The sequence below is a fragment of the Mercenaria mercenaria genome, chromosome 9 (genome assembly GCF_021730395.1).
Source record: "Mercenaria mercenaria strain notata chromosome 9, MADL_Memer_1, whole genome shotgun sequence".
Classification (NCBI taxonomy): domain Eukaryota; kingdom Metazoa; phylum Mollusca; class Bivalvia; order Venerida; family Veneridae; genus Mercenaria; species Mercenaria mercenaria.
In genome coordinates this window covers 59,353,010-59,369,295 of record NC_069369.1, presented here as the reverse complement: position 1 = coordinate 59,369,295, position 16,286 = coordinate 59,353,010, and the positions used below count along the sequence as shown (strand labels likewise).

Below are 16,286 nucleotides of genomic sequence, written 5' to 3'. Positions count from 1 at the left end.
ACTTCGTTCGGGTCGTTCGGCTGTTTCCGTACGCAGTTTATATTGCGGAAATTGCACTCAGTATTGCGGTCCTCCTATGTCTGAGCAAATGCCAACACAGTGTTACCTCCCTTTACCGGCTGCACAGGCGTGTGGGTGCAAGAACATTCTAAATATTTGAATAGAGATGCGAAGTGTTAGCAGATAGATTTCAAAAATTATTTATTTTGATTAGGGGACTTTTATTGCTGGACAATAGTCTTCTTCTTTGTTATCCTTTGCGAAAAATGCTTTTGTATAAAAGAGTCCTCCTTAGGCACGAGGGGTGTCTCACTTTTCCGATTACCTCTCATGAACATACTAAATGAAACTGAGTCTTCTATGGCTTCCAAAGGATCTTCTTATAAAAATCGTTGGTGCATGCTGGAGGAGTAAATTTATCACTATCAGCAATATAAATCTGATTATTGCTAGTTCCCTACTACACTTTTTGATATCATATCGACTGGTTAGGAGCATTGTCAAAAATGAGGTATTTAAAAAAAAACAATTTCGAGAAACACCAGAAACTAAAAAGCAGGAAAAAGCAAGCTAAAAAGTAATGGATATTTATAATTCTTTATACCAAAGAGCTATAAAAATAAATATGTATTTTATATTTCTTTGTTTATACCAAGCCAAAAGAAATCAGTTCTGTGCTCCGTCCATACACGGCGTTTACCATCCGATCCTAGTGTTTTCAAATGATGAAATTTCAAATGATAAAATTTGTATACAATTTACACACAATGTCCCCTTGGTCCTGTTATAATATGTAGTTAGATCTGTTTGAAAATAAAAACTGTGATCTTATGCATTCGTTTCTAGTTTGACTGTTTTGACTGGATTGAGAAAAAAAACTCAATCCCTATCCAACTTAGCTTTTATAAGACCATTGTCCTAAGCACAGAACTTTTTATAAATGGTGAGATACGAATAAAGGTCCAACAATGGTATTTATTTTTGTTTCAAACATTTTTCGAATGAGTAAATAATGCATGTAATTTCATAAATAATTATTTTAGTTAAGAACACTATATTTAAATGTAAATAAAGTCTATGAAGGATTAGCATGTACAATAAGCTGCTCGATTTTTTATCAGCAAAATATCCTGCAAATGATTATGAATACACATGTAAATTAGTTGTTATTGAAAGAAAAGATGAACGCAAACTTGATTTGATGAATGGAAGTTCAATACGGCTAACGAACGATAGTTTCACTCTATGATATGCCATCAATTCACTTTATTTTCGTCTCATTACCAAACTTAGACATCATTAACAACTTCTACAAAAGTCCATACAAAACTGCTTCAACTGCTTCAATGTTAAATAAATTTCAGCCAGTCTTCATATTCGTAGTTTTATCATGACATCACCGTACATCAGGGGTCCTAACTTACTAATCAGAGAGCTGCATTTTCGAGTACCTGCCAGTTTCCACTTGGGTATAACGAAGTATATTTACAATGAACATATATAGTGTCTTTAGAAATAAATATACACTATTTTAGAAATCAAATTAAGATTTTTCACTGCACATGCCCCAGATGATGCTACAAACAACAGAATTGTGAAGTTTTATTGAAATATTATATGGATTTAATACCTTTATTTTAGTTTAAAGTTTGAGATTTTACACAGGGAGTCTATGATAAAGTCCGAGTAAAATATAATCATTACCCAAGTGAAATTAGTGTTTTGGACATGTTAAAATTATGAATTGCGATCTAAAATCTTCATCCCGGATGTCATTATCTATGTTTCTTTGGGATCATAGAGTTCTACTTAAGCCAGAACAGACGCTATTTGTCTCACATTTTATATATCCCCAGCCTGAATTTGTTACAAAACTGAAGATTTATTCTGTTGAATAGAGACAAGTATTGATATTCTGAGAGTTATATTTTTTGAAAAGTTCATAGCACATTTCATACTTTCAATATCTAAATGTAAGGAAAATGAGAAAAATAAAAATAAAATATTAAATACAGATTAAAGACGTTACTCATTGATTTCTGAAGTGAGATTTAAGGAAGTCACTATTCTCCTTTTTCTTTCTGTCTTCTATATAGCAAGACTTATTGGGTAAATGATTTCATAACTGGTATTTCAAAGATTAACTATGTTGACCTAACATAAGCCCTATATTAATTATCATGTAAATAATCACGAGATAATTCCTTGGTTTAGTCCGTTTTCTGGACTATTTTGCCATGCGTTGTTTGAAGTTACAGATTGTCTGATATTTCTAAAGTCGCTTTAGTGCTATACATGTTATAAATTTATCTGAAGTCTTTTAACAGATTTCTGTCGTTGTATCATTTCATGGTTAACTATTAGATATAATTTTTCTTCGGAACAGTTAGAAAAGTTACACCCTAGCTTTCCAGAAAAACCGTCAGACTCTAGAGATAGCAAACACTTTACATCTGCCGGCATAGTATCACTGGGCCTCCTGGTTGAGTAGTCAAGGTCGCTAACTTTCTAAAATTACTTGCCACTCACAAATATCGGTTCGAAACCTCGCTTGGGGATTCCTTTAACGTCAAAAGCTGGATTTTTTATGCACACTCTATACTAATACAACGTTATTGAAGTGCATTTGCCGTTCCTTTCTCTAGATACATTATGTATTCCATACTAATTGGACATCATTATCGACCAACATCAGTATCAGATTATAAAAACAATCCCATGATGAATGTAGACATTTGATTTGTTGAAAGGTAAGGGATTTGAAAATTGATATCGATTATCTAGGTATGTCCGCAGTCAATATGAGAAATGCTAGGCGAACAAGAAATTATTTAGAATTGTTAATTATTTAGAATGCAATTAAAATGGAAACAAACCGGAGGAAAAATACATATCTGAGGTAAAATTATGCACATATCTCATTTATAAGGCAAACTCATCTTCGTGAGTCGGTAGATTATTTGGAATCGTAAACCAGTCTTTTCCAAGTTGATATTAAATAGCATTATGAAACTATATACAACACTATTTGTTCGATATCACATTACATTTTTATTACATAACAACTGAGTACGAAGTACAGGTACAGAGTAATTTGTTCCAGCAAATCACGATATAATTTAATTTATATTATACCGCAATTCTTTTGCGTGACTATGATACTGAGTTAAGCATAATTTGTTCTACATTACACTATATTTTTATGACGTGACTAAGGAGTATGATACTGAGGTAAGCATAATTTGTTCTATATTACACTACATTTTTATTGCGTGACTATAGTGTGACTATAGAGAATGATACAGAGTTAAGCATAATTTGTTCCATATTACACTACATTTTTATTGTGTGACTATAGTGTAACTATAGAGAATGATACAGAGTTAAGCATAATTTGGAATATAGTACTGTGTATAGCATGATTAGTTTTATATCACATCGCATTTCTATTGCGTGATCACCCAGTAAGATGCTATTCTTTATCACATTGCATTTCTATTGCGTGACTACAGAGTATGATACTAAGTACAACACTATTTGTTCTACATCACATCATGACAATAGAATATGATACTTAGTACAGAATAATTTGTTCTACATCATATCGCATTTTTTATTGCTTGCTCACAGATAATAATACAAAGCACAACATAATTTCTTCTATCGTATTTTTATTGCGTAGCTGTAGTGTAAGGTACAAAGTAAAGCATGATTTGTCAGGATTATATCACATACCATTTCGGTTGCATGTCTATTATAAGTTTATGATATTTATACAGCATAATTTGTTCTATTTCTAATGATATAAAACTGTAGGCGAGTTCACTGTACTTTCGAAAGTAGTATTGTATAATAGCGTTGTAGTGAATACATAAGCATATATCATTGCACGGCTAAGTACTAACTCAAAGCTTCACCACAAGAAAGCGGTGATAAGGGAAGGAAACATGCAATTTCGGCGGTTGAGCTATTTCGAATTCTAAACACGAGAGTGATATTAATACTTTATGCAAAATTCCTATTGATAGAACTCATGACTGTTGAGCCGTGTAATTACACTCATATTCCTCAGGTTTAAAATGTGCCAAGACATTTTCTCCTGACTCAGACATTTGTACAATATGATATCGGTAAGTATTCCAACTAATGCACAGAGACGCTAAGAACATTATTGCGCATGCATATGGTCCAAATACGCATAATGCATCAGTATTAATAAAATCTCGATAAAAGCCGGGAAATACGCCGGTAGATTTAAAAGTGGTGGCGCTGTTGCTATGGTGATAGTGCCATACATTAGTGGTGGCTCTTTGATGTATGATTTCCAAGGAATTCAACCGTTTCATTACGACTGTCAGTTCATCAATATATTCTGAACAAATTTTTTCTCATAGAACTAGCAGTTTTCCAAAGTCCAACGTCTTCTGCATCGGAACATTTGATCTCATCTAAAAACATCATAAATGTAGAAATATCCATTTGAAATTTTCCATGAGCGACTAATGTTATAAATGACAGAAACTTTCATTTTTACTTTTCAAATGATTCTGAAACATCTTTGAAAACTTCTGATATGGCTTCCTCTTCAAACTTCTTTTTGTTGAAGTTAAAAGGACCACTCGGTTTGTCTGCGTAATGATGGTTAAGTCTTCATGTGTACAAAACGAATACAAAATCATTCCTTCATTTCATTATCATTTTCAGACCATTCTTGACTTTTCTTTTTTTGTTCAATGGTTACTGAAGTAGCAAACGTTTCACGGTTGTTCCCAAGCCCAATTAAGTACGTATCTGTTATTGTGTACCAGGCCTGTCGCTCAAAGAAATCGCTATCTGAAATGGATCAACAGTGTATTACAGAAATTTCTTTTAATGAGTACTTTACTTGAGTCGTAAATAGGTGATTTAAAGCGTTCTAGTGTGATTCAAAAAATAATCGTACACTGCTTGTTCTTAATTGTATAATTTCTTTTATGACATCAGAATAAAAAGTTCTGTCACAATCCCCTAGAAGCACTGAGCACAAGAAAAACTCCATTAGTCGGACTACCTATTAATTAGCATTGTATAATTTCAAGTGTTTGACCTTGGCCATCATTTAAAGGTCCAGTGTAGGCTTCATAAATAAATGAAAATGCTTACATGTATTTTGTAACGCTATACCTCGCAGCGCACTAGTGTAAAGCGATAGCGGCACCGCTTTAAAATTATTGGCGTACTTCTTTTTACGTATTATCTGGACCATTTACATGCGTAACAGTGTTTTATACGTTGTAGTTAAAATACTTACCGATATCAAAATGTCTTAATCAGAATTAAGAAAAGGCCATGACACTACACTTTACTTAATATATTAACAAAATTATAGCCAAGTTATAGTAAAGGTGTTACTACACGGCTTTATATTCTCCGATTTTCGAAATAAGTTGTTACAATAACAATATTACATAAACAATAAATCTTACTTTTAAACTTGTCATAGCTGTACCATGGAAATAGCCACTGCTCCTTTCATTATCACCAGTATTTAGGGATAGAACTTGGGTTTCGTTGAACTGAAACAGTTTCTTCAGAAATATGTTCACACTTAAAAACTTCTTTATGACAAAGATTTTCCAAGTACCTTCTTTACATCAAACAAAATCATGCCTGTAGTGTAATGTTGTTATACTGTTTTTGGGATTACTTACTCCATTCAATGTTTTCCACTTAAGCTAGGAGACGTGAGGTGTGTTGCACATTTCATTACTTCTAAAGAACAGACCAAATTAAACAGAGCCTGCTATTCTTCTGCTTCGTTGCTTTTATGTTTCCAAAGGGTCTCCTTATTGTCCGTATGTATTCACCGGCACTCCATGAACGAACACTTGTCCGGTCCTTAAGATTTTAGTCGACAGTTTGTAGAACGGTTTAATGACATATACGTAGAAGAATGTTCAAAAGTAGTGTCTTTCTTTCATCAAATGAACAATGAATCATGATAAATGTGACAATTTCCCCGTCTGTTAAGTTTACAAATGAAATAGAAAAAAAACTATATGGTCAGACAGAGACCTCGAACCCACAACTCTGAGATTGGTGGCTGAACGCTTTGTCCGCACATCTATATTTACACCCGCGACATGATAATGTTAAAAAATGTGTTTTATTAGTTTTTCAAAAGTTATATCGTTATTAAGGTCCGTCCGTACAACGAGAATCAATTTACGGAAACATACGGAATATTCATGAGTGCCGGGACAATGAATAATACAAGTGAAATATTGCCTTCACATTCTTCTCTCAACTCTACCATCTCGAATCTTCAACTACATAAGAATTTGAAGTTGTGTTTGTGACACAGTCACGTCTTCTTTTCTTATACTTTGCAAAACCGTGAGCCTCATGCTGTATGTGATATTTCACTTGCAGGTGACTGCTGTCAAATTATGATACAGAAACAAATGTTGTAAAGAATGCCTACACTCATTAAGAAGAAGACTGCTGTTGCTGCTTTACCGATCATGGTGGTTTTTGGACTGTTGTTATTTTGGGAGATGGGCAAAATAACTGAAATAATAGGTGAGAAAGAGACTGGATATTAATTCATTTATATTCTAAAGAAAAACGTGAAAAAAGTTCTGTTTTAATCTGCTATCGTATTTAATAAACTGAGTAAAATTCCATTGCTTAAACAGTTCAAAGGTAAAGATTTCAAATTTAATATGGGTAGAAGTTTAAAATCTGGAATGGATCGAACGACTTAGTTTCAGTCTTGTCAGCAGCAGGAGTTATATACTTAACACATTTTCTAATTCCACACTTTTGTTTTGGTTCGTATCACTGTAATATTGACATGTTTCAACAAACAATTGACACTTTATTCAAGGATAATTTCTTTTAACAAAAGAGAACAACCAGTTATTATTGGGGCAGAGGACAGTAAAACGAACACTTCACAAGAAGGAGTTCAGCGCATGAAAAATCATAATAAATACAATTTTGAGAAATATCAAGACAGAGTATAACGAATATACACATAGCATAGAGCTAAATAAGTTAACACTTTCTTATTTGTGATGAATACCATACAAAACCAATTGAATATGAATGTCTATAAAATAGATCTTCTCCTTTTACTAGTATTCAGAAAACTCGGGACACAATACGGAACAAGCACATGTCAATTAAAGTGGTATGATGTAATGTACACCTGCTCGCAGCAAAAGTATGAGACACAAAATCGTCTAGTATTGCGGAAGGCGCTTATTACCAGACAGCGGCCAGCATCCCGATGCACTCATTATGAGAATTTAGAATTTAGAGTTATGTTATTGTAACGGCCACAGCTCAGTGAATTAACTTCCGATTGTTTATCGTTATAAGTTTTATTGAAAACAAAATCATTGAATATTGTATCTAATTTTCACTGAAGTATGTTAATATTTGACAGAGACAAAAACCAAGACGTGGGGTTGAAAAGTTGTTAAGTATATTTATCTCCTCATCATTTTGTCTAAGCCGATATAATATTGTTGGTGAATTGATCTTAAACACGGTAAATTGTGTTTTCCTACTTTCATTCAGTTTTTATGAAATTAAAGACAGTCTTTCGTTTTTCAGACATAAAGGAAGAACTACCCTATTCAGATAATCTTAAAGTGCAACAAATGAAACGAGGATCCATTGCTCGAGGAAAGAAAGTGAATTTGTTAAACGTTCATCAGATGGAATTTGAACCAGAAGTTTTAGAAGACATTCAGACAAATAATTCCGAGACACCTAGAATTCCTCATATAATTCATTTCATTTTCATATCTGGTCTACAAGGAAAAGATGGTATACCGTGGTTTTACAAACCCAATGTCAATTCCTTCTTGCATTTCAATCCGAACTTGACATATTATTTTTGGACAAAGAAGTCGGCCCGTAACCTAATTTCATTGAGGCAACCTGATTTACTCTCAACATGGGACAACTACCCTCTTGTGATCAACAAAGCGGATGCCTTACGTTATGTGTTGCTTTATGAATTTGGAGGTGTTTATGTCGATCTAGACATGAAATGCATGCGACCACTAGACCGAGCAACCATAAAATATGCATGTATACTGACTCCAGAACCTTTCGAACACAGCGCCATTCTTTTTAAAATTCCGTTTCTGCTAAGCACTGCCTTTATGATGTGTCGACCAAAACATCCGTTTATGAAACAAGCGATTCTTTCTTTGCAAGAGTTTTCAAGAAGACGTAACATGTTAGCCATTGCAGGTCCACTTTTCTTGACAACAATGTTTAAGCGTTACAATAAATTTCAGCCAGGTGATGAATTTAGAATGAAAACCGACTTCGAAAGTAATTCCCCATACTTTTACAAGGGCTCCCTTCGACAGGACCATAACAATGCTGTTTATGTAGCAAATACACTATACTTTATGAGCTCTTTCGACACCCAAGTGAATTTTCAACGTGTGTGTAATGACACTCAACGGAGAATAGTTAAACGTGGATGTTTTCTTTGGAATAAGAGAAAAAACAGTAAAACTAAGCATCCTTTTTCTTATACCGATCACAAATGGGCACATATTTATTCTGTAGATGAACTAACACATATGATACCAATAGAGAACGTTATTTTAAGATCAAAATTGAAAATATGGCAGCCCGGAAATCACGAATAGGCGTTGATGTTCTGTGACAGAAATGAAATAAATGTAGTGCTAGTATATATCGCAAAACTAATTTAGGAGGATTGGAAAGGGTAACATTTATTAACACGTGTCCCGTATTTTGATTAACTGTTTAAACTGCACAACTGACCGTCCCAATGCAATACCCCACTCACTGATTTTTGTGTTCTAGCATATCAGTTTTGCTTTGGCTCAATCTGACTAAAGTACATCTCCTATTACGCTATGCATAGGATCTGACAACGAGCTATTGATGGCCTCGTTCTGACAACTCTTCCGCTAGCCAATCAAAAGCTAACTTACAACATTCTGCAAGCTTTAAAAAGCCTTGGTTTTTGATATCAACAATTTTTATGTCGAAAGATGTCAGATAGCCGGTTAGCTCAGTCGGTAGGGCACTTGCTCTGTAAGCGAAAGGTCCCGGGTTCGAGCCCTGGATTAACTGCAAATTTTTCTTACTCTTTGACATTCAAACAAGTTGTCTGATTGGTTCAAACGAAAATAGATTTGCGAAAATAAAAATAGCAATATTGGAAATCCAAAATATACAGAAGACGAATGTGAATGGGTCGTTCTCAGATCTTCGTTTAGAAGATCAAGTACTTTAGTCAGATTGGCTTTAGCTATGATTTTGTTCGCATATTCATTATGTATACATCCATACGTACTTACTTTGAACGTGGTTCTTCCTGTTGGATCTTGTCCGTGTACTTCTAAGTTAATAAACTGGAATGTCACATAAATCATTAAAGAATAAACATAAAAACCATTGACAGTATATCACTTTGTTTATTATATCTGTATTTCCTGCGATAGAAAATATGTTAATGTAAATGCGTTATACAAAATCAGATGTCAGATATATAAGATTATGAGTGCATTGCACATAGTGTATGTACAATTTATTATTAAACAATTACACAGCGTATGTATACAGAATTACTTTCACAGATGAAGGGGGAAAAGGCGTGATTCTAGTTTGTGTGACTATTACAAAGTCGTAATTTGTATCACTTAAGATCAGTATCTTTTTAGCATTTTGTGAACACTATAATAGAACTCTGAATACCTATCACTTAGATAAACTAAAGCATAGCCACCGAGAATTTCTAGTAATTGATCGTCTACCTTACGAGAGCACAATTTCATAAAGTTCTTAGAACTGACTATTTCATACAGTTCGTGTCATAACTGACTACGTTCAGTTTCATTGAGCGGGCAATAGAAGATAATAGGAGTCGCTTGGTGTCGGAATATCTTTTCATCTTTTCCTACACATTTTTTTTATCTAAATTATATGTTTTACACATGTACACAGCAAATTAAACACATAGAAACACGGCTTTTTAAAGCCGTTACATTGTCGACAGAAGTACCAAACACTGCAAAGTATATGCTCTGAATCAATGTAAAGAAGGTTCATCAACATCAAACCTTGTGCTATATTGTCTGGGATCGAAACTTCTATGTTGATTTATGAGGAAAGTGTCCTGTTGCTTGATAGTCTAGCAAAACGTTTGACAAGTTTATTTACCTAGGACTATAAAATATTTGGGAAGAAACTTGTAGATGTAAGAGGTGACAATAGATACATAGCCTATTTGCAAAATTCATGCTATTTGTTTCTCAAGCATTTGGATTGCAAAGTTGGCGTAAATTAGTTTTCTCTAGACAAACATTCTACACATATTAGGGGCTTTAAGGCTTTTTATTATATAACAGGAGGTTCTCGGACTTGCAAATACTACTTGCCAAAACATTCCAACAGCTTGCATATATGATATTTTAACATTTTCCAGGAATGAAAATTATGGCCTTAGATCAATTGCACATAATGATATTTTAATTCCTAAATATCACACTAATTATATGAAAAGGTCATTTGGCTATACTAGCGCTAAAGTATGGAATATCATTCCACAGAATATCCGTTGTGTGGATTCACTTACTTCTTTCAAAAACAAATATATTGGATCTGAATAAGCTAAAACTTTTCTGTCATTGCTATTTCCTTATCTTCTTTTGTGTGAGTGACTGTTTATCTGAGTGCTTTGACTTTTTTTTCGGATTGATATACATGTATATATTTTTTTTCTAATTAATTGGCGTGTTTGTCAAGAGTGAATGTTGTATTTAAATGTTTATCACGTAAATTTGATCTTTTTTATTATAATTAAATAATCAGTTTTTATCTTGTTTATGTTGAACTGTTGTATTTTTATTTTACAGAAGGCCACATTGAAACTTAAGATTTGTAATATGTTTAAGAACTATTATATGTATTTATGTGTTACCTTCTTTAAATAAAGTTATTATTATTATCATTATTATTAAATTTGTATTATTAATCATTACAGATAATCGAACACTTGTGTGGAATGTCAATTATACTGAATAATTTATTGCAAGCGAAACACGCAATACTTCCTTTCATTCGGATTTTTATGCATTTTAGTTTAGTAGTAGCTGAAACTTTGTGACATGATTCGTTAATCCCTGTCATAATACTAAAGTATCACAAAAAATCTAAATTGCATAAGGTTTAAAACAATGCCAGAATATTAACTTTACGTTTTGTTATTGCATCTAGTTTTCACAAAAATAAAAATATGTCGTTATATCAATTGTTAAGTACAGCTCCATTCCAAAAATGATACAACTTCGTTATACTGCAAAATAAGTTGCACACCGTCCTTCATTTCCATTAATATCTATATTAATATAGAAAGTAACGAAAATGGCGCTGTTTGGTGTCATAACGAGCCATGTCCATCAATTATTCATTTGTTTTGCCGGTGTGTGCCAGGTACTATTTAGTCATAACGACCCACTGAACGTCTTAACGTAATATTAAGGACAACGCGACCACGTAAACGTACAATGGCCATGTTGATTATCAGTACCATTGTTGATCATTAGCTAAGGAATACAGAACTCATTAACAGTAGATCTAAAACAAATTCCTTCTTTTATTTTATCCGAGTAGAATGTCTGTCACTACAGCGGTATCAGCTTAAGTATGTTCTTGTTGTAATCGCAAGATGCCATCTTGTCAAATGAATAGATTTTAATTTGCATGCTAGAATGTTATATATTGTTTAAAGATTTTTAAACTCAATGAAAACAAAGCAATATTGTCAATGTTTGCAACATGTTAGTATACAAGTATAGACACAACGAACATGTCTATATATTGATGACGTAGTTCATATGACTTCTTAAGTGCTAAGTGGCGGCCGTAAAAAGTCGCCCCGACTTCATCTCAGTGTTGTTATATTTTATGGTCTTTCGGGACCATTGATTTCAACTCATTTAGATTTGAATATTGAATACTGCTTAATCCGGTGCTAGGAGGCGTGGGCAGTGTTGCATTTTCCATTACTGCTCATGAACAGACTCAATAAAACCCGAGTCTGCAATTTTCACTGTTTGCCTTGTTCTCGGTGCTTCCGAGGGACCTACTTTTCAGATTTCATCTGTTTAATAACCGGTTCCATGCTAAAATCGATGCGATGAAATCCAGTCAGTTTCAGTTGCGTGCTGATAAATTATGAAATTGGTAGCCTGCTGGCGGCCAGTGATTCTGCCTTTGCGACCGATGCAGACCAAGATCAGCCTGCACATTAGTGCAGTCTGATCATGGCCTGCACTGTTCGCCATTCAGTCAGTATCTTTTTGGTAAGCACCCCTTTTAACAGATAATGGTACTGTCCAAATTGAAATATGGACAATTTCCGAAATTTAGCAGGGTAAGGGTTTAAGACATTAATGCTTGATTGTCATGTGCGATTATGAGTCAACTGCCCTCAAAAGGAATAATGGCATTCGGCCTATGTCCAATATTCTTAACAGTAATGTATTAGCGTCACAATAAATTTCAACTGGATTTAGAATATTTAGAATGAAAACCGACTTGGAAAGTAATTCACTATTACAGTTTTACAAGGGCTCCTTCCACAAGGACTTATAAATATATTGTTAATGTAATAGATGAACTCTTAGGACGCCGGTGGAATTTACAGCGTGGCTGTGTAATGACCCCCAATGGGGAAAAGTAGGTTAAAACGTGGATGTTTTCTTTGAAATAAGAGAAAAGGCAGAAAAACTAAACATTTGTTATACACCGATCCAAAATTGAAACCAACAAAAATGTGAATATATTTTGAAATATTTCAAGTGTATATAGTGTTTGGAAAAGAGCTGTATGTGCATTATCTCTTGTTGATCATCATTTGAGCCGCGACATGAGAAAACCAACATAGTGGCTTTGCGACCAGCATGGATCCAGACCATCCTGCGCAGTCTGTTCTGGATCCATACTGTTCGCTTTCATAGTCTATTGCAATTAGAGAAACCATTAGCGAACAGTATGGATCCTGACCAGACTGCGCGGATGCGCAGGCTGGTCTGGATCCATGCTGGTCGCAAAGCCACTATGTTGGTTTTCTCATGGCACGGCTCATATAACGATCATTAGATGAGCTGTGATAACCAGTTTTGATCATAATGGGATGGTCCAGGAATCAATATCTATTAAATGTATTATATAACAATAATCATTAGCGAGGTATGTCAATATACTATGGGTTGGCTTCCAGGAAAATTGCTCGCCTTTTGTTGTTAAATACATTAAGGTTTGCATATTTCAAACTGTGTATATGCTTTTCTACTTAAAAAGTAAAAAGAAATATTTCATATGAGAGATATCTTTGACTTTAATCATAATAATTCAGACATGGGATATTTTTATAATTATCTCTCATCACATCATAATGTGCAGAACGTTTTTCTATACATCGTTAGACCTTAACAAAACGAAGGTATTTAGAAGAATGAACTTTGAACTGTGAAACAATATTCTTTAAAAAATGAGATGCGGACAACACATATCAACAAGAAAAGACAGAATGCTTCTACTGCGAAATATGAGGAGACTTGCAGTTGCATTACCCTTAATTGTGCTTTCCGTGTGTTTCGTGTATTGGAAGATGACTAAAACTATAGGCTTAAACGGTGAGATAATTGATTTTTATACATGTATTGAACACCCTAGGGAAATGCACTGGTTTTAATGTGTTCTTTATTTGCATACAACATGAAATAAGCGTGATAGCCTGTCATTTAAAAATAATATGACGTGTTGATCATATGTGAAAATTTCTAAGACAGTGCATCAAGTCTTACGTGTTTATCGAAAGCTATATATTAGTATCTGTACATATTTTTAAAGTTACTTAAAACCTATATTCAAGTAGTTCTGCAGTTCGGATCAGTCGTGTTTCTATAATGCAGTATTTGATTAAACCCTGATTTTTCAGAACTTCAGAACAGCCTAAGAAAATTCGGCAAATAAAGAAATAGCTAGGATCGTGGTTACTTCACGCAAGTTTCGTTACTGGAATTTATGGGAAAACCAGATCCTTGTGCTTATTTTTGAAATATTTTCCCATGATTAAAGAGATCCGGAAATTTCAAGCGGATCTGAAGGCATTATTTGGAATTATTTCACGTGTCAATGTTTTTGTTATCATCTTTTGTCTTTACAAAGGAAGTAAAGCTGTCATTTTGATAAATATATACACGACATGACATTATACGTAGGATAATTTGCCTTCTAGTATGCTGGTCCAGTCTATATTTTTTATGTTATGCGGATAGATGACGTTACGACACGACTTCTGGTAAATCAAACGTGCAGAACTACTGTAAGTATACCAGTCAATCATTTCGTCGTTCGCCAAAATTGTTATAAGTCTCGTCATAAATAAAACAACTAAATCGTATTTCCTTTCAGAAACTGGAGAAAAATTAGTTAAACCTAAATTGCAGCCGAAGAACATTGCCTTGTTAAAGTTTCATCCAATGGAGTTTGAGCCAGAAGTCAGAGAAGATATTCAGACAGTTGATACTTACAAAACTTATATTCCTCATATAATCCATTTCATTTTTATAAGTGGTCTTAAAGGAAAGGTTGGCATACCTGGTTATTACAAAGACAATGTCAATTCCTTTTTACACTTCAATCCAAATTGGAAATACTATTTTTGGACGGATATATCGGCCCGTCAGCTTATTGCAACAAGGCATCCTACGTTACTTCCAACTTGGGACAACTACCCACTTGTGATAAAGAAAGCAGATGCTTTACGTTATGTGTTGCTTTATGAATTTGGAGGTGTTTATGCAGATCTAGATATGAAATGTATGCGACCTTTAGACCGAGCAACAATGAAGTATGCATGTATACTTACACCGGAACCATTCGAACATAGTACGATTCTTTACAGACTTCCTTTCCTGCTGAGCAATGCGTTTATGATGTGTAGACCAAAGCATCCGTTCATGAAACAGGCAATTCTGTCTCTACCAGTATTTGCAAATAGTCCTCATCCATCAGCTGTGGCGGGCCCCTTGTTCCTGACAACTATGTTCAAGAAGTATAACAATTTTCAACCAGGTGATGAATTTAGAAAGAAAACAGATAACGTGAGTAATTCGCCATTCTTTTATAAAGGTTCTCGTGCGGAAGATCATGTGGAATCTATTTATATAGCGAATACACATTATTTTATGGATTCGATTGACACTCGAGTGGACTTCCAGCGTATGTGTGAAGGTCCTCGAGAGCGAATGGTTAAACGTGGATGTTTCATTTGGACTAAGAGAAAATTCGGTAAAACAAGAAAGTCGTTTTCTTATACTGACCACAACTGGGCACACATTTATTCTATTAATAACTCTACACGAATGATACCTATAGAAAGTGTTATACCGGGTTCAAAACTGAAAATATGGCAAGCAGAACATGGTTGACAGTTATGATTGATGGAATAATATGTCGACTTCTTTAAATTTGACAGAAAATTATATTATGTTTTCAGAAATAGTTTGTTGATGAATAGTAAGCGAACCTGAAACTGGCCATAGTAAAATGGTCATTTGAAAACTTAGGGAATTGAAGTACACTGTACTGTAATATTGATGTTGAATATAACTCGTGTAACCACTGTTCCAAACTGTTATGTTATATCTTTTTACCTATGAAATAATGTTTAAGGATCATTGACTTTGTTTAAATTATGGATACCAGTTTTTGTTATGAACATGAACTATATTACTTTTTGTCCAATTCTCTTTTCAGTAATTGTTATCTAAAAGATTGGTCATATATATGAAGATATAATAAATATAATTAGCAGTTTTATTGACTCCGTTGTTTTTATTATCTCCCTTTAATATAGTTTTGTCGGTTCAAGTTCATGTGTAAAACTGAAAGTAGTGGTTTTCTTACCGTGTAACCTAGACTAACCTGGTTCCCTGTCCAATATTGGTTCCCATTCAAAATGGCTTCCAATTTTTTTTTGAAGTTCGCAGGGGACCAGTCTAAACCTAGACTAGCCACTAGACTGATAATAAATATATTTCTACATTTTTCACTTTTTTGTCGAATTCAATTTCATAGACAAAAGCCAGTCTATTTTAGAGATTTTCACAGAGGAATGATGTTAAAATTATCATATGATATTGGACATAGGATATAGACTGACTCAGTTCACTACATTCAGTCATAAAAAATGTAAAAAGATATATCATAGTCTAGGAGCTAGTCTACGTGTA

The 16,286-nt window shown here is 33.9% G+C and overlaps 2 protein-coding genes across 2 annotated transcripts; both read left to right on the top strand.

Annotated features, from left to right (window-relative positions):
• The first annotated feature begins 7,608 nt into the window (after positions 1-7,608).
• On the top strand, positions 7,609-8,855 carry LOC128559701 (uncharacterized). Its single transcript, XM_053552057.1, has one exon. The coding sequence runs from the start codon at positions 7,650-7,652 to the stop codon at positions 8,658-8,660; it is 1,011 nt and encodes a 336-aa protein (XP_053408032.1). The 5' UTR covers positions 7,609-7,649; the 3' UTR covers positions 8,661-8,855.
• A 4,470-nt stretch (positions 8,856-13,325) lies between these two features.
• Positions 13,326-15,826, top strand: LOC128559700 (uncharacterized). The gene is made up of 2 exons (XM_053552056.1): positions 13,326-13,682; positions 14,464-15,826. Exons 1-2 carry the CDS (start codon positions 13,538-13,540, stop codon positions 15,480-15,482), a joined length of 1,164 nt encoding a protein of 387 aa, XP_053408031.1. The 5' UTR covers positions 13,326-13,537; the 3' UTR covers positions 15,483-15,826.
• Positions 15,827-16,286: the final 460 nt, after the last annotated feature.